This window comes from Mus caroli, chromosome 4, assembly GCF_900094665.2.
Source record: "Mus caroli chromosome 4, CAROLI_EIJ_v1.1, whole genome shotgun sequence".
Lineage (NCBI taxonomy): Eukaryota > Metazoa > Chordata > Mammalia > Rodentia > Muridae > Mus > Mus caroli.
The window spans coordinates 119,127,762-119,146,892 of NC_034573.1; the positions used below are offsets into that span (position 1 = coordinate 119,127,762).

The 19,131-nt window shown below is 44.3% G+C and overlaps 2 protein-coding genes across 4 annotated transcripts in view; one reads left to right on the plus strand and one right to left on the minus strand.

The window, feature by feature from the left end:
* The window catches only part of Rbbp4 (RB binding protein 4, chromatin remodeling factor), a 26,617-nt gene extending 14,246 nt beyond the window's left edge, over window positions 1-12,371 (minus strand). Inside the window, exons 1-3 of the mRNA XM_021159409.2 lie at window positions 12,227-12,371; window positions 11,507-11,654; window positions 5,364-5,509 (exon numbers count right to left, since the gene is read on the minus strand). Coding sequence (XP_021015068.1) covers window positions 5,364-5,509; window positions 11,507-11,654; window positions 12,227-12,242 — 310 coding nt within the window. The 5' untranslated portion in view covers window positions 12,243-12,371. The remainder of the gene's footprint in view (window positions 1-5,363; window positions 5,510-11,506; window positions 11,655-12,226) is intronic.
* Window positions 12,372-12,668: 297 nt separating this feature from the next.
* Window positions 12,669-19,131, plus strand: part of Zbtb8os (zinc finger and BTB domain containing 8 opposite strand) — an 11,176-nt gene continuing 4,713 nt past the window's right edge. The window contains exons 1-4 of one of the 3 annotated variants that reach the window (XM_029476110.1): window positions 12,669-12,763; window positions 17,838-17,862; window positions 18,601-18,722; window positions 18,864-18,946. In XM_029476110.1, the coding sequence (XP_029331970.1) occupies window positions 18,650-18,722; window positions 18,864-18,946 (156 nt within the window). In that variant the 5' untranslated portion in view covers window positions 12,669-12,763; window positions 17,838-17,862; window positions 18,601-18,649. The other 2 variants (XM_021159422.2, XM_021159421.2) reach the window with 2 other exon arrangements.

Sequence of the window (19,131 nt, forward strand, 5' to 3'; positions counted from 1 at the left end):
GTAACAAGATCTGACTCCCTCTTCTGGAGTGTCTGAAGACAGCTACAGTGTACTTACATATAATAAATAAATCTAAAAAAAAAAAAAAAGACTTAAAAAAAAAAAAAAAACAGGAAAGGTCTAAAATAGTAACAAAAGCTCACTGAAAGTAAAAAAATTCTTTCTATTCCCCCCCCCAACATACATTCAAAGGCAAAACACCATTCAAACTAAACCAAAGCAGAACAGAATCTAACAGATCTCTGTGAATACCAAAGTACTATTCAGATCACAGTGAACATCCCAATGGGCTGGAGAGGACTCACTGGTGAAGAGCAACAGCTGCTTTCCAAGAGGAACCAGGGTTTGATACTCAGCACCCACACAGTGGCCCATAACCACCTCTAACTTCAGTTCCAAGGGATCTGATACCTTGTTCTCATCTCCACAGGCACTAGGCACACCGACAAGCATGCTGAGAAAACACCCATATACATTAATAGTAACAACAATAAAAGCAACCCTTAAAAAACAAACAAAAAGGTAAACTGAAGGTTAATTTGATTATCGCAAGTTCACAGTGAGCCTTGACTACTTAAGGGAGTCTCAGGCCAGCCTAGACCACAAAGAGACCCTGTTTAAAAACAAACAAAACAACAGAAATAAAACAAAAACAACAGCAACGAAAAACTCGCTGAACATCTCCAATACCCCAGACAGAACACGTGCATCCTTCTAAACTAATATTATTCACACATGAGGTTCTGTCACTCTGATTTCTAATGAGTCACTTTTCTAGGCCATAAATTTAGTGGAATCTCAAAGAATATGTTTTAACAGCACAAACCAAATAATCAAATCATTTTTCCCACAATCAATCAATGAATTTTTATAATGCAGTTCATCTTTTAGGTAGGGAATTATTTACCTAATAATCTCTCAAAACACTTTCTTTTTGTGTCTGTGGTGCTAGGTATAGAGCCCAGGATCTTACAGACCCAAGACTAGTAAATTCTACCACTTAGATACAACCCAGCACTCAAAGAATTTAATTTAGATAGACATAACTCTGCCCATCGCTGATGAGATCAACAAAGTCACCACTCCCCGACACCTTTTAAATACCAAGCCTAATCTCTGTGATCTGTAAAGTATTACTTTAATGGAGAGAAAAATAATGTATGTAACACTGGGGTATTGTGATAATCAAATTAAAAAATCTACAGCTGTTATTCATATTACTGCTTCTTTTTTGGGGGGACAGAGAAGCCCTTTTGAGAATTCACTCAGGGACTCAATATGCAGACAACTGCCTTTAATGTATGATAATCCTTCCTCATCTGGCACACACCTACACCAATACACGAAACAAAACTGTAGTCAAAGGAAGCAGCTCGGGGTAGAGAGCATGCTGACCCCCCACTCTCCAAAGCAAGATAAACATTCAGGGAAGGGGATTAATTCTAATCATAAACATACCAGCAAAATAAACAGAAAGACCAAAGTTTTATCAGTTAAAGTACTTTAAAAAAAAAAAGATTACTTTGAGCTCTTTGGAACAGGAAAGCATTTCAAAGAAATGACAAAAAAGTTGGAGGACATTAGAGGAAAAGTTAATTTATAACTGTACAGTTTTTAAACAAAAATAAAACAAAAACAACAGAAGCCAGGTTTGCTAGCCTAATCCCTCCCAGAACCTCGGAGGCAAAGCAAGGATGGCGACTCCAAGTTTAAGCCAGCCTGGGTTACATGAGAGCCTATTCAAAACCAAGTAAAATACAACACACACACACTACAAATTAAATGACCTTGGAGGACAAAGAGATGGCTCACTGGGTACAAAGTTTGCTACACAGCAAGAATGAAGATCTGAGTTTGGCACTAACATAAAAGGCCAGGTATGACTTGAGGTTTTTCTGTAAACCCAGGAAGAGAGTATGAAGACATACATGCAGCCTAGCTGGCAGGGTAAGCCTCCAATTCAGCAAAACCATGTCAAAGGATTAAACAAGAGAGTGACAGAGGAAGACCCTGACTTCCGAATGTGCTGGCATGGACATGCGCACCTTCACTCGTAGACCACTCATGCAAAATGAGATTACAAGTTATTGAATCCAATCCAACAAAGAAACCCACACCACATATTCTACCTACACTACCTCTTTCTTAGGTACCAATAAAAACCCTGAGGAGATAAGAGGTTCTGAGTTCAGTTCCCAGCAACCACATGGTGGCTCTCAATCTGTAATGACAGTAGGTGTACATGCAGACAGAGCACCCATATACATAAATCTTAAAAAGAAAAAGTCCTGGGGCTGGAGAGATGGCTCTGCAGTTAAGAGCACTGACTGCTCTTCTGAAAAGTCCTGAGTTCAAATCCCAGCAACCACATGGTGGCTCACAACCATCGGAAATGAGATCTGACGCCCTCTTCTGTTGTGTCTGAAGATAGCTACAGTGTACTTACATATAATAATAAATAAATCTTAAAGAAAAGAAAAAGAAAAAGTCCCATATGTAGTAAGTACTCAACCCCCTCTGAATGCCCAGTCTTCTACCCCTACCTTGCAAATGCACACCATTATATGTGGTTTAGAATCCAGTGCCTTGTGTATGTCAAACAACTTACCCACTGAGCTCCATCCTCAACTTCTCTTTTCTGGCTGGGCATGGTGGCGCACGCCTTTAATCCCAGCACTCGGGAGGCAGAGGCAGGCGGATTTCTTCTGAGTTCGAGGCCAGCCTGGTCTACAAAGTGAGTTCCAGGACAGCCAGGGCTACACAGAGAAACCCTGTCTCAAAAACCAAAACCAACCAAATTAACAAAACCTTTACTTTTCTGTTTGTAGATTACTGCACACACACATTCAGGTGGATGTGTATAAGCTCCTAACATACATAGTGACAAGAACAACTTTTGGGAGTCAAGTTTTCTCCTACCATGGGCTCCAAAGACTTTTACCTGCTGAGCTGGCTTATTGATCTGTTTTTTTTTCCTTTTTCAAACAAGACTCATTTCTGTTGCCCAGGTTGGTCCTGAATTTGTGACCATTCTATTTCAGCCTGGAGGGCAATGATTTTAAGAATGTGTCACCATGCACATTCATCTAACAAAACCCCAGTATTTTGTGGTAAAAGTGACTGAATTCAGGGCTTCAGATTTGCTAAAGCGTTCCACTGATTTACAATTCCTGTACTCAAATACAATGTAAACAAGATCTACCTCATTTAGAGCTGATGCTATAACTCAGTGATAAGAACATTAGCCTTAAACACACAGAACACTTGGTTCAATTACCCAGGAACTCATCAAAAAAACAAAACAAAACAAACAAAAAGAACAAACCAATAAACTGATAGAACTGGATTCAGAGGTTAGATCCACATAAAACCCACAACAGGATCTCTATCCACCCTCACGCTTAAAGTCAGAGCTTTCCTCCTTCAACCAACCATATACCAGAGAAAAACTTCAAAAAATGACCAGACAAATTTGCACAGGTACAATCCAGGCCAATAGCTGGATCTGAAATAAACTTACACATAATGAAGGGTTCTTTCTGCTAATCACCAGTACATACTAATGACCAAGCCAGCTCAGCCAGTCAACTGCTCTCAAGGAGGGAGCGAGGATTGAAAAGAAAAAGACAATTGGACAGCACTGTAACAGCCCAGCCAATGCTGAGGTTGAAGCCAGTTTATTTTTTTCTAGTTTGCTTTTATCCCTGTCCTAGCCCAAAGTCAAATTCTTGCTAAATTTCTAGAAGCCGCCCCAAGAGCTCTGCACATCCTAGGCACTGCTTACCCAGGATCACCAGTGTTAGTAAAAGTAGCCCACCATGTACTTTTGCAGCTTTGTCTGAGCCAGGGATTACTCAAGGCAACTTTCCTACCGACTCTACCTTTTCTGATGGTTTGTTTGGTGTGAGGGCTTATCTTAGTTTTACTGCTGTGAACAGACTAAGAGCAAGGCAAGTCTTATAAAGAACAACATTGCTGGGCATGGTGGTGCACGCCTTTAATCCCAGCACTCGGGAGGCAGAGGCAGGCGGATTTCTTCTGAGTTCGAGGCCAGCCTGGTCTACAAAGTGAGTTCCAGGACAGCCAGGGCTATACAGAGAAACCCTGTCTCAAACCCCCACCCCCCAAAAAAAGAACAACATTTAATGGGGCTGGCTTACAGGTTCAGTCCATTATCATCAAGGTGGGAGCATGGCAGTATCTAGGCAGGCATGGTGCAGGCAGAGCTGAGAGCTCTACATCTTCATCTGAAGGCTGCTAGTGGACGACTGAGTTCCAGACAGCTAGGACTAGGGTATTATAGCCCATGCCCACAGTGACACACCTACTCCAGCAGGGCCACACCTCCTAATAGTGCCACCCCCTGACCCAAGAATACATAAACCATCACAGGGACATAAGTTATCAATGCCTATCTAGAAAAAGAAGTGTTTGTGAGCAGTTAGGATATTCTCCTAAAAAAAAAAAAAAACAGGTTGCTGAAACGTTTTATGCATGACCACAGTCATTTCCACTGTCCTAAGTCACTGAGTGGCTGAGACGTGGTGGCCCATGCCTAAGAATCAATCCCAGCCAGCACTTGTGAGGCAGAGGCAGACAGATCTCTGAGTTTGAGACCAGCCTGGTCTAGAGTGACAAGGGCAGTCAGAGCTACACAGAGAAACCATGTCTCCAAAAACAAACCATAATCTTGTGTTTTTCTCCCCACCCTAATCAGTTAACCTTCTAAGATGATTTTATTAATTTGCCCCTAGACCCCATGGAATTAGAGCAGCAGACACACTGTATACTTGGGTTCTGTGTAAACATTTTCTCTTCTGATGGGGATCACTAGGCCCAGGCTGGCCACAGCTTGTGATCCTCCTGCCTCATGTGCTTTAGTTTAAGAGATGTCAGAAGAGCAAAGAAACCCACACCACACATCTAGTCTTCATCTCAGGTACGTGGAAAAAACCTAGGGGAGATGAAAAGATGGCTCACTGGTCACGAGCACTGGCTGCTCTTAAAGAGGTCCTGAGTTCAATATGGTGCTAGGAGGATGGCTTAGTGATTTAGAGCACTAGCTGCTCTTCCAGAGGGCCCAGGTTCAATTCCCAACGGCTCACAAATGTCTATAACCCCACTTCCAGGGGATCTGATACCCCTTACCAGCCTTCACAGGCACCAAGTATACAAGTAGTGCACAGACATATATGTAGAAAAAACATGCACACATTTAAAAAAAAAAAAAAAAGGTGTAGCAACCCACATCTATGAACTAATTTCTGTCTTTGGGTCAATGTCTTCCTGGTTAACCAAATTATACCTCCTTAATGAAGATATAACCCATATACCATTACTTCTTCCATCCTGAAGAGTCCTACCTCCTTTTTCACTGTCATAATGGGATGCATCAAACTGAGCATCATCATTAGGGAGCTGGACACTGGCGATCACCAGGTGGTTTTGTTCATCAGATGTGTGTGTTCCCAGGACAAGCCGATGAATGCTGAAATCTTTCCCTTCAGGCCTGTAAAAACAAATCACCATTATTCAAGTTGGTAACTCAGGATATCAGTCAGCAATGTACATATATAGCAAAACAACAAAACAAAAATCCAAACAATCCCCTCTTGAGATAGTGAGAACTACTTCCTACTTAAGACAAACCCACCAGAGCCCTCCTTAAGTTCAAGCACAGGAACGTGTGGGTCCCAGAGGACAAGTAGGCACTACTCTTAAGATGCCTTCTATCTATTTCTTTTAAGATAAGGCTTGCTTGGGGCTGGCGAGATGGCTCAGCAGGTAAGAGCACTGACAGCTCTTCCAAAGGTCCTGAGTTCAAATCCCAGCAACCACATGGACATGGTGGCTCACAACCATCGGAAATGAGATCTGACGCCCTCTTCTGGTGTGTCTGAAGACAGCGACAGTGTACTTACATATGATAAATAAAAAGATAAGGCTTACTGTATTGACCTGGAGGTTAGCCTGGCTGGTGAGACTGAGGGATCCTCCTGCTTCCCATCTTGGAATCTCCCTGCCTGTGAGGGCTGGGGACTGACCTCACCTCCCCAGTGCCTATGAGGCAAGTACTTTACTGACTGAATCACTACCAAAGCCCTTATTTTCCACTTTTAAAAAAGTGGGACAAAACCATATTTATAGTGGATGCTGCTCTTCTTATAGGACTTGAGTTCAGCTCCCATGTCAAGTAACCCACAACCACTGGAAAGGCTAGCTCCGGCAGATCCTGAGCATGCCCATTCTCTTACAACATGCATAACTCCCTCCCCACAATGGAATTAAATAATAAATAAATAAATAAATAAAGCAGTTCTTTCCGTCCATCCCATGGGTCCAGGTGACCAAACTTAAGTTGCAAGCTTGGCAGTAGGCACCTCTACCCACTGACTACCTGGCAGTCTATTTCCTACTTCTAGTAGCCTTCTACTAAGGCACAAATACAGCACTCAAGTTTTATTTACCTTAGCCAAAAATTTAGAATTACTCCAAGGAAACTTACTTTTCTTCCAGTTTATTGAAATAAATAAGTGAATTAACACCGCCGGGCGTGGTGGCACACATCTTTAGTCCCAGCACTCGGGAGGCAGAAGCAGGTGGATTTCTGAGGCCAGCCTGGTCTACAAGTGAGTTCCAGGACAGCCAGGGCTACACAGAGAAACCCTGTCTCGAAAACACCAAAAAACAAACAAACAAACAAACAAACAAAAACCCACAAAAAAACCCCACAACACCAAAAAACAAACAAACAAACAAAAAAACAAGTGAACCATACACTCTTTATAATGGGTAAGAAGAAAAGAAAATAAGTGTTAGATATGCCAATATATCTGTTAGATATGCCAATATATTCCTTTCCCAGACAAGGTTTCTCTGTGTAGCCCTGGCTTTCCTGGAACTCACTTTGTAGACCAGGCTGGCCTCAAATTCAGAAATCCGCCTGCCTCTGCCTCCCAATGCTGGGATTAAAGGCATGTGCCACCACTGCCCGTCTTTTTTTTTTTTTTTTAAAAAGCCAATATATTCTTGTTTACCAAGAACTTTGAGCAGAGATGAGAGAGACAGAAAGAGAGGAGAAACTATGGTATAAAACCAAGAGTTCTTGTACTTCACAAAAAAGAACATTTAGCCAGGCAATGGTGGCAGGCCTTTAGTCCCAGCACTCAGGGGCAGAGGCAGGTAGAGCTCTGAATTCCAGGACAGCTAGGGCTACACAGAAAAACCCTTTTTCAAGTAAGCAATAGAGAACACTAAATACACTGCTCCAACACTGCTTGTGCTCCTAGTTACTAAAGGCACTGTCCAGACACTTTGGAAGTAGTTTGGTTTTCCTGTTACTTCTCCCTAAACCTAGCGTTGTCTTTCTCACCACCCTTTCTGTGTGTACACATCTATCATGCGAGTGCTTCCATATGTGGAGGCCAGAACTGGACAACGGGCTTCTGGCTTATCTTTTTACTCCAGATAGACTCAAGAACTAACTCTCCTGAACCCAGCTTTGCCAGTTCTGCTGGTCTAGCTAGCGTATTCTAATGATCCTGTTTGCCTCTTGGAATTACAAGTGTGCTATTTATACTAGTGCTGGGATGTGAACTGGGATCCTCTCACTTCCACAATTGCTCTATCCACTGGCCCACATCCTCAAACCTAATACATTCACTCAAACATTCTATCACCAGGCTACGTGCACTCCTATCTGAAAACATAGATGACTACACATGACTCCCTGGAGCTGGAGAGATGGTTCAGCAGTTAAGAAAACTGGCTGCTCTTCCAGAGGACATGGTTCCATTCCCAATACCCACACGGAGGTAATTCAGACCCAGAGGGACCTACAATGCCATTTTCTGGCCTCAGGAAACCCATACATGGCGTATGTATACACACACAGACAAAATATACAAACTCCTAAATTCAAAACAAAATAAAAAACAAGACAGGCATTCCCCTCCCCACCAGGGTTTCTCTGTGTATCTCTGGCTATCCTGGAACTCATTTTGTAGACCAGGCTGGCCTCGAACTCAGAAATCCGCCTGCCTCTGCCTCCCAAGTGCTGGGATTAAAGGTGTGTGCCACCACAGCCTGGTGGCAAGCACTCTTCTTAAAGAGCTAGAAACAGGAACTGGGGAGATGGCTCAGTGATCAAGAGCCATTGTTCTTGGAGAGGACCTGGGTTCAGTTTCCAGCATCCACATGCTGGCTCACCAGTGTGTAGAACTCCAGTTCCAGAGGACCTGACACCCTCTTCTAGCCTCCAGGTACCCAGTACAAGGTACCAGGTAGGTACAAAGTGGCACACTGACGTACACGTAGTCAAACAAATGAGAATACAAACTGAAGAAGTACCGGCATCAGAATGGCTTGTAGGCAACCCTGTGGAAGCATTTTCTGGGATTAATGATTTATGTAGGACCTAGCCCACAGTGAGCAGTACCATCCCGGGGCAGGTGATTCTGAGTTATCTAAGAAGCAAACTGAACAAGACAGAGGCCATGTTCATCCATGGCCTCTACTTCAGTTCCAGCCCCCACCCTGAACTTCCACGATGGATTAAACTGTAGCTGAAACAAACCCTTTTCTCCCCAAGCTTCTTTTGTTCATGGTGTTTCATCACAGCAACAGAAAGCAAAATAAGACAACACAAACACATATAAAAGAGCCAATTAAAAAAAAGTAATTAGTGACATAAATACTAGGCAGTATACACCACACGAAAGGCACACAAAACCACTGGAACTTAACAGCTGGGGAATACAATACAGTTCAGTGGTAGTGTGTGAAACTGGTATCTATGAGGTCCCAGGTTCAATTCAGTAAAACAAAAAAACAACCCAATACATTATGGGCTGGGCTAGATTTAAACACCACAATACTAATTCATCTGAAATTTGGGGAAATCAAGCAATACGGCTGAGATAATTCTAGCTCTGGAAGTGGAAACCTAGAAAGAGATTAAAATCACTGTCCCAATTTCTTTAATGTCAACTTAAGGCAGTCTAGATTTTATACTGTAAGCAACAAGGAATATTAAGTTTCAAATAAGAGCCACAGCTTAATAACATATGTGTTCTCCTGTAAAAATTAATCTCCATGGTAAAGCAGAGCTTCTGAAAGCATGGTCCTAGACCAACAGTACCCGTACCACCGGATAAAGGGAAGGAGTGCACGTTCTCAGTTCTATCATCAGAAGCCCTGGAGGGTAGGAGATACAAAGTTACAACACCTGCAGCTGACTATGTTGTACATTACAATTTGAAACTCTTAGTCTAGATGGGAAAGAGGCTATACCAGTAGGATTAATGAAAGCTTACAATTGTCGCCAAAGGGATTAAATAAGCTAGCTAGGAAATGCCAAAAGCCAACTACTTTAAGCATATCAAGGAAGAGAAGCCAGTACAACATTCTAGATAGAGAGTGTACTTTTAAGTGCCCAAGAAACAGGAACTTCAATTTGGGTCCCCCTGGTCTACAGAGTGACTTCCAGGACAGCCAGGACTATAAAGAGAAACCTTGTCTCCAAGAAAAAAACAAAACAAAACAAAAAAGACCTGTCTCTCTGCCCCCCAATAGTTTTTTTAAAAAGTGTGTGTGGGAGAAGGAGGGGGACCCTATAATGAACTATCATGTAATAGCTAAAATTTGGGACTCATTGTTCCAACACACACAGTTTGGAGAGGCCAGAGGTGGGTCATGTAACCCAGGCCGCCATTATGCCGAGTGCTCGAATACAGACCTGTACCACCATACAAGTGTTTTTCGTAGGGTCTGTCATAGGCTAGCCTTCACCTCCTCATCTTCCTGCTCTGCCTCTTAAGTGCTGGGATTACAGGTACGCAGCACCACAGACCCTCTCAACACAAACTGTTTAACAACCACTGAGAACAGATAGAGATAACTCTACTAAGCTTGAACTCCCAACTAGTTTTTTAATCTAATACATTCCCAATTCCACAGGCGCAAGAGTTGGTTCAGCAGCAAGAACACTGGCTGTTCTCTCAGGAATTGATTCCCAACACTTCTATGGCAGCTCCCAACAGTGTAACTCCAGTTTCAGAGTGTTCCAGCCTTCTTCTGACCTCTGCAGGCATTGTACTCACACACTACAGACAAACATGCAGGCAAAACAAAGACTCCTATGTATGAAAAAAAAACGTCCAGCTCCAAACTTCTGGGTGCCTGCATGGATTTGCTCAACACCCTTCAGATAAAGGTCTCCATCTCCCTCCACACTGCTGCAAAGGCAACAGCCTCATCCTTGATTTATTTGTTATTATATCTTAAGTACACTGTAGCTGTCTTCAGACAGACCAGAAGAGGGAGTCAGATCTCATTACAGATGGTTGTGAGCCACCATGTGGTTGCTGGGATTTGAACTTAGGACTTTTGGAAGAGCAGTCAGTGCTCTTACCCGCTGAGCCATCTCTCCAGCCCAGCAGCCTCATTCATAAGTTACTAGTAAAATGCACATGAACTTTCCATGACAGTAGAGATGTATTGCAGACGGTACTGCCTTCCTTACCATGCACAAGGTTCAATTCCTAGCCCTCAAACCAAAACAACTCTTCACTCCAAATTTCTATTACATGCTGAACTCCATCAGCCTCATAATTGAATTCTGCACGTATCTTAACTCTCGAGTTTCAAAAGAATTCAGTACATTTTTGCCAAATTTATATCAGTAATTACCCACATCCACCATCTTTGGATTGCCACTTGTTTCAGCAAGCCAGTCTGGTAGTTCATGCTGACAGACTTTCCCCTTCCTTAGTCATTTTGTGTATGCAATTTCGCTGTAGGGTCCCAGTGCCCCCACCCAACCTTCTGTGCTGAGGATCAAAGTCCCCATCAGTAGGTCTCAATCACTAAACATTACAACCCTTCAGCCCCCCCACCCCCTTCCAGGCTCTAAAACCTCACACACTACTGCTGAAAACACCCGCCCCCACTTCAGTTAGGCAGACCCCAGATTTATCTTGCTATTTATTAACCTAATAAATGACTTGAGAAATCAAATGTTTTGTTGAATAAACTGGACCCAGAATAACTTTTGGAAAGGTTCAAGTTTTATATCACACGGCCAACTCCAGTCTTAAGAATGGCTATTCAACTCAGTGCTGAGGGGAAAAACAAAAACAGGGCTGGAGAGCACTGACGGCTCTTCCATAGGTCCTGAGTTCAAATCCCAGCAACCACATGGTGGCTCACAACAATCTGTAATGGGATCCAATGACCTCTTCTGGCTTCAGTGTATTCATGCAAACAGAGATAATGACTTAAAAAAAAAAAAAAAAAAGAAACAGAAAGAAAAAACCAAACAACGACAACAACAGAGCATGTTTTCTTTGCAGGGCAAATTACAAAATGATCTTCTGTTTTTGACATTATTTTTAGTCGAGGAAAAGAAATACTACTCATAGGCTCTGATTATGTCCCCCCTGAGTGACTGGAGGGAAAAAAATTGAAATATATGAACTACCAAAAATATTCAAGAGATTCGCGTCACCTGGTCACATCTGGAAGCCACTGGGCAGTTAAGCTGGGCCACTCCAGGGCATGGGTCATCACCAAATCATAAAGAAAAGGGGTGTTCTTCTTCCATATTTTGTACTCCTCGTTGATCACCCGTTCTTCCACTGCGTCGTCAAAGGCCGCTAAAATGTTTTTAAAAGACAAATCAAGTTAGCGAATATAAACGGTAAGGGCACAAACCTCTCCAAGCCACCGGCGTAGCGCCCGGATTTTGACAACGAAATGGAGATTCATCTTAATCTCCCAGGTCGCGGGCACCAACGCCACTGTCGGCCGCGGCGGGCCGGAAGTCCTGGGGCCACCCCAGCCGGACACTCCGTTACTCCTTCGGGGCCGATGGTGTCCAACCTCGAACGAAGCACGGTGGCGCGCGCCAAGTCCGCCAAACCCGGGGAGGAGACCTGCGCATCGAGCCTGGGGATGGAGAGCGGCGCCCCGAGTCCCGGCAGGCAGAGGGACCGGCAGGGAGCCTCGTAGTCGCCTAGGCCGGAGACCTGGCGTCGCCTCGCATCCGCTCCAGAGGAACTGCTGCGCCGTTAGCCCGCCCCGCCGGGGAGCTCAGTCCTCAGGCCGGCGTCGCTGGGACGAGGCTCGCCAGAGTCGGGCCTGCTCTCCGTCTCAGGCCGCATAACAGGCCACGACACAGCCCTACAAGCCAGCACCGTCCCTCCCGAGCCGGCCTCGGCACACTCACCTTCCTTGTCAGCCATGGCGGCAGGCGAGCCGGGAGGGGTTGGGGGATCCCGGGGTCGTGCGTTGCAGGAGGGGCGGGGAGGCTACGAGCGCTCCGCTCCGCGCGCGCGGCCTCTATTGTTTCCTGCGGCCCGTGCGTGGGGGGCCGGCTCGCGTGCCTTCGCGCCAACACCGGCCAATGAGGAAGCGCGGGTCGGAGGGGTGGGCGGAGCATCCGCCTCGCGGCCTATGGAGACGCTCGAGAGTCGTTTTCTCCCGAGTCCCGAGGCGCGCGCTCCGCCCCTTCTCCCTCCCCCTCCACCCCCCCACCACAGTAGGGAGACTTCCACGGATTGCGCGCGCGCCCCGCCTGCCGGGACGAGGCCCGTGCGGGTCACGTGACAGACACCCTCCACGCTCATGCGCAGCCATCTTCTTAGCGGGCCGTTATGCTGACAACCCCCTCAGGGTAGCGAAAGAATTTGGAAGTGTTTCCGGGTCTGGTTAGCAACTCGGAGGGCCAGACGAGGAGAAAACGCATCACCGTTTAGACTTACAGGTGCCTAATTCAAGGTGGCGTCTTTTAACCGACTCCCTCGGTACTAATAGTGATGAGTGCAAGAAATAAGGTGCTGGCCTCTAAAACATGCTATAAAAGCGGCAGGACCGAGCCTGGCAGCCCGGCAGCCGCCAGCGGGTATATCCTTCCGCCAGCTCGCAGAATGGAGTCCTGGTCCTTTTAGACCCGCTGCCAAGGGGGTGGGGTGTAGAGCGGAAGTTATGGCGCGGGGCCGAAGTCTGGCTGATGAAGGGCGGAAGTAAGAGTACCAACTCCGCAATCATGGCTCAAGAGGAGGAAGATGTTAGAGATTACAATTTGACGGAGGAACAGAAGGCGACCAAGGACAAGTATCCTCCAGTCAATCGAAAGTATGAATGTGAGTAGGTGGCCCACCTCTCTTGCATTCGGACAACCTCGGCTGCTTACCTGCGGCTTCCTGCCTCGCCCATTTCTTTGCCCTACAGGTGCTCTGGCGTGATCACAGTGTGCCCCTCTGTGTACCCAATTTAGAGGGAAAGTGAAGAAAAAGATCACCTTACTAGAGAATGAAGAAACCCGAGGCCGTACCCCCTGCCCCCATCCATTCTAAAAGTCCACGTGTGCCCGAATCACACTTACCTTTGGGGATAGAGTTAAGTGGTGTGGCGCTGACCCAACATTTATCATTGTAAATTATACTTATACATTAGTTGTATTTTAAAGTAATTTCTGGGTTGTCCTCGAGTTTCTCCCAGTATGTGTGACCAGGTTAGAGTAATCAAGAGATACCTTTTTCTGTGCGTGCGTACGTATGTGTCCACAGCCCAAGACTGGATCTTATTATGTACTGCAACTTTTACATCACGTTAATTTTTTTTTTTTGAAAGATTAAAAACTTAGCCAGGCAGTGGTGGCACACGCCTTTAGTCCCAGCACTTGGGAGGCAGAGGCAGATGGATTTCTGAGTTCGAGACCAACCTGGGAGTGAGTTCCAGGACAGCCAGGGCTACACAGAGAAACCCTGTCTAAACAAAAAAATTTTAACAAACAAACAAAAAACACAACTTTTGACAATTTAGTTTTTCATAAAATGTAATTTGTGTTAAATTGGGGTTATTGTTATTTTTAAATGAATACTTTGAAATTGCTGGGTTTTCCTTTTTTAAAGTTCTTGTGTCAGCTTCCATACCTTTAATCACAGCATCCTGGAGGCAGAGGCAGGGGAATGTATTGAGTTTGAGGCCATCCTGGTCCACATAGTGAGTTCCAGGACAGCTAGAGCCACAGAGTAAGACCCTGTCTTAGAAATAAAGAAATCTCTTTAATGGACATGCTAGGCAGTAGTCTACCCCTGAGCTATAGTTACAGTAGTCTGAGTATAGGGTTCCTGACATTAAAAAATTGGAGAACCAACCTATATAGCAATGTATCATCTTTTTTAAAAAGTTGAAAGAATTGAGTGTAATTTACATATGCCCCAGTAAAGTGTTAAGTATTTTCCTTTTTTTGTGACAGGATTTCACTTTAACCCTCACTGGCCTGGAACTCACTAGGTGATTACCTGGTGCTGGAATCACAGACATGGTCCACCACACCTGGCTCAGATTATTATTGTTGCTAAACAGATCTCCCGGTGTAAGCAGCCCTAATTTCCAGATAGACCAGTTCTGTCATCTTAGAAAGTTTCCTCAGTTCCTTTCCAGCCTCCTATCCCTGGAGCCACCATTGTTATAGTTTGGATTTCTGGACTAGAGTTTTCTGTGTTAGAGATTCACATGAGTGGACTCATGCTCTTGGTTCCTTTATGTCTAGCTCGTTTATCCCAGTCAAAGGTCACACAGGCAGACACAAGTCGAAGTGAGTATGATTAAATACAGGCGCCATAAGAGCTGAGAGTCATTCCAGTTCACAGAGACGGTGGTTCTACACGGAGAATGAGGGGGGACAGAGCAAGGGCTCCTACAGTCAGAGGAGGGACAGAGTACAAAGGGCTAGTCACTGTAGTCGCCGGCGATGCAGCAGGGCCAAGGCCACTTAGGCCTGCTCCCTGGAACTTTTAGAAGCTTGAGTTCTAGCCTCCCACAGACTGGAGACAGGAGGCCCTGGTTGTGGGGATGATAACATTTCAAAGAACAGGTCTTTAGGGAGATTGTTCAGAGCTGGGAGGGATACAGAGTCACAGTTTTACGGCTTTTCTGGTACTTGCTGTAAAATAGGGAGATTCAGGGCCTCTTATCAAGCATTGGCTAGAACAAAGGGAGACTTCTACAGCTTTTATCAGGCTTTCCTCAGGCAAGGATTTTAACTAAGGCTTCTGCTCTATCTAAAGATGTGGCCTTATGCTGTTAGAAGCCATGCTAGAGTTTGGTTAATTACAGTGTTTTGATTCAGGTATTCTACTAAGAGTTCTGCAGACTTATGATAATGCTTATATCAGTTATTTATTTTGTTGTAGCAGGGAAAACACTCTGCCAGTGACCTCCATTCCCAGCTCCCTCCTCCTTTTAAAATTAGTTTCATTGGGGTTTGTGGTATTTTTAAACATGGAGTTCTATGTACCTCAACACGTGAGCTCAATACATATATCAGACTGGCCTCAAACTTGTGATCCCCCTGTCTAAGTCTACTGAAAACCTTAGTCGAACTACCAAGTCTACCAGCTTTACTGTTCTTTATGGACTCCAGGCCTCCCTCCCTTCCTCCCTCCCTCCCTCCCTCCCTTCTTTCATCTCTTTGCTTTACTTTGTGTTTCATGCTCACTATAACATCCAGAACATTGCACACATTAGGCAAGTACTCTACCACTGAGCCACATCCCCAAGCAGCATTCAGGGCTTACATTAAGTGACCTCTGAGAATTCCTGCTAGTGGGGAGAATTGCTGGTTGCTGTGGCACACATGCTTAATCCTGGAGCTCTGGAGACAGAGGCAAGACAATCTATTCCAGGCTGGTCTACATAGCGAATTGCAGGCCAGCCAGGACTACAGCCATAGACGCCATCTCAAAGCAAAACAAGTGAAAAGAATTGATGTAAACCATAGACTAGGCAACGGACAGATGGAAAAGGAGGAGATGCTGTAGGGCATGCAGTAGAGCTGTTGTGGTCTGTCTGTCCTGTAGGAACGCTCATTGTACATCCTGTGCAATTGGCTTTCCTGAACTATTTTGTGTTCAGAATTCGACTAGTTAGTCAGGAAAAGTAACTGATGATAGGAAATATTTTCTGAGAGGCCAATATATATATATATAAGACACCTGACCAACATGAAATTGGCAGTATCACCCAGGTGGGCCTTGAACTGGGCTCAAGTGATTATCTGGCTTCAAACTCAAGCTGGGACTGCAGGGACCCATTGCTGCACACAACTTAGATATTTTAGGCTACCTGGAAGAAGCTGGGCATGGTGGTACATGCTTGTACCCCAGCACTTGGGGCAGGAGGATCAGACTAGCCTGAAGTGCATAGGGAGACCCTGTGTCTAAAACCAAAGCAAGATGAGACAAAATACCAAAAGCCTCCTGCCTTGGTACTTTCCACAAGTTATCCATCATTTAAATATAAACTTGAGAAGTAGGTGATTTTGTTTTTGAACTAGGAGAGGGCTAAGTTTATTAAGTACATAGCAAAAGGCCTAACTGCCTCATGTTTTCCTACTTTTAAGAAATGTTTCATAATTTTTTAAAAAGGTTTGCTTATGTTTTATCTGTTGGAGTGTTTTGATATATATATATACACCATATGCATATATGATATTATATATATATACACCATATGCATATATGATATTATATATATATATATATATATATATATATATATATATATATATATACACCATATGTGTACCTCGTACCCATGAAGGCAACAGATCCCCTGGAATTGGAGTTACAAGGTGGTTGTGAGCCACCATTTGGTTCTAGAAACCAAATCCCTACTCTCTGCAAGAGCAGCAAGTGTTCCTAATAGGTGGACTACCTCTCCATCACTATCATTTTTGTTTGCTTTAACTTTACTTCATAGGTGTGCTGTGTCAGTGTGTATGAGTACACGTGCATAGAAGTCAGACAGTCTTGGGCGTCAGTCCTTTTCTGCTTTCTTTGAGACAAGGTCTCTTGGGCACTGGTAAGCCAGGCTAGCTGGCCCAGGAATATTTCAACCTTCCTGATGCTACAACCTTTTAATACAGTTCTTTATGTTGTGGTGACCCCACCCATAAAATTATTTGTTACTACTACATAGCTGTAATTTTGCTACTGATAGGAATCATAATGTAAATAAATATCTGTGGTTTCCCATGGTCTTAGGAGACCCACAGGTTGAGAACCACCAGTCTGTAGTTGCTTGTTTCCTCCTCCAGGTTCTTGTCAGTGCACTAGGAGGGTGGATGTTTGTGCTGCTGTGTGCCATGTGTGTGATGTTAGCATGGGTTCTCAAGATCAGAACTTGTATCATACTGCCTGTGTATAAGAAGGGGGATGTGGATGTATATATATATATATATATATATATATATATGTACCACAGTATACATATGGAAGTGTATATGTGCCACAGTATACATACGGAAGTCAAGGGACAATTTTCAGAGTCAAGTTTCTCTTTCCACATGTGGTCCAGTACAGCAAGTACAAGCATTTAGTCACTGAGCCATCACCTTCCCCCACCCCCGTCAAAGAAGTGGTGTTATTGCTGGCGGTGGCAGCACACTTCTTTGATCCCAGCACTTGGGAGGCAGAGGCAGGCAGATCTCTGAGTTCGAGGCCAGCCTGGCTCACAGAGAGAGTTCCAGGACAGCCAGGGTTACACAGAGAAACCCTGACTCAGAAACGAATGAGTGAGTGAATGGATATGGGCTGTTACTGTGTACCCAGGTTGTCTTAGTAACCTAGGCTGGGCTGGAATCTATACTCTACCTGCCTTAGCCACTTAAATACTAGGATTTAAGTATGAACCTGCTATCCAGCTAGGCTGATGCTCTTAGTGAGTAGCAGTGAACGAGAGTGTTTGCTGCCTGTCAGTACTCTAGAGTTACTTCTGTAGGGTTTGAGAGTCAAGTTCAGTGATTTACCCACTTTCCCTCTCTCCCTCAGATTTGGATCATACGGCTGATGTCCAGTGAGTACACCAAGAGTTGTTCTTTGAAACTGTCTTTAAATAGAATGAATGCTTTAATTTTTTTTAAGGATTTATTTATTTTATGTATATGAGTACACGGTAGCTGTCTTCAAACACTCCAGAAGAAGGAATCAGAACCCATTACCGATGGTTGTGAGCCACCATGTGGTTGCTGGGAACTGAACTCAGGATCTCTGGAAGAGCAGCCAGTGCTCTTAACTGTGAGCCATCTCACCAGCCCCTCCATCTTTTCTTTTTTGAGATAGGATCTTACTGTGTAGCATTGGCTGGCCTGGAATTTATTATATAGACCAGGCTAGCCTGAAACTTGTAGAGATATGCCTTTTTCTGCCTTCTGAGTGTTGGGATTAAAGGTGTGCCCCAGCATATAATTACATTTAATTTGTGGGGTATGTGTGTAAAAGACATGAGTGCCATGGTGTCTGGGCAGAAGTCAGAGGTCAGTTCTTTCCTTCCACTGCAGTGTCAGGCTTGGTGGCAAGTATCTTTACCTTCTGGCCCAAGTGTATTTCCATTTTTCTCCTTTGATTTTGTTGTTTTAAATCTGAAATGATGATTTAAAAACATCCAATGTGGGTGTCGTCAAATTAGACATATAGTTTATATTTATGAAGCTGATTTTCTTTTGCTTTACTGTGGGATTTTCTGTCTTGTAATTGATTATGCACATACTGTGGCCCCTTTTATTTGTTGTAATTTAAACTTTGTAACTTTTAGATTACACGCATGGGGAGACACTCTGGAGGAAGCATTTGAACAGTGTGCCATGGCCATGTTTGGTTACATGACAGATACTGGGACTGTGGAGCCCCTCCGCACCGTGGAAGTAGAAACCCAAGGTAACTGCTCTATTCACAAGGAAAAGTTATGGCATGAGTGACGTTGCTCTTCATGATCTGAGTGTATTGTTGCAGGAAGAGCCTCAGGGTGGATTCTGAACCTTACTAACATCGCCTGCTGTGGTCCTTTCCACTCTGTAGGGGACGACCTGCAGTCTCTGCTGTTCCACTTTTTGGACGAGTGGCTTTACAAGTTCAGCGCTGATGAGTACTTCATACCCCGAGTAAGTGCAAGGCTTTGCTTGGGTTTGGGGCTTTTTTTGCTGAGCAGGTAGGCTGTTGGTTCACATTTTAAAATTGAACAAATAATTAAAGGTAAGACATAGGATCCAAAAACCAGTCCATTGAGATAGTGAGGTAATGTTGAGTTATATAACTTTCAGGGTTTTTTGTTTGTTTGTTTGTTTTT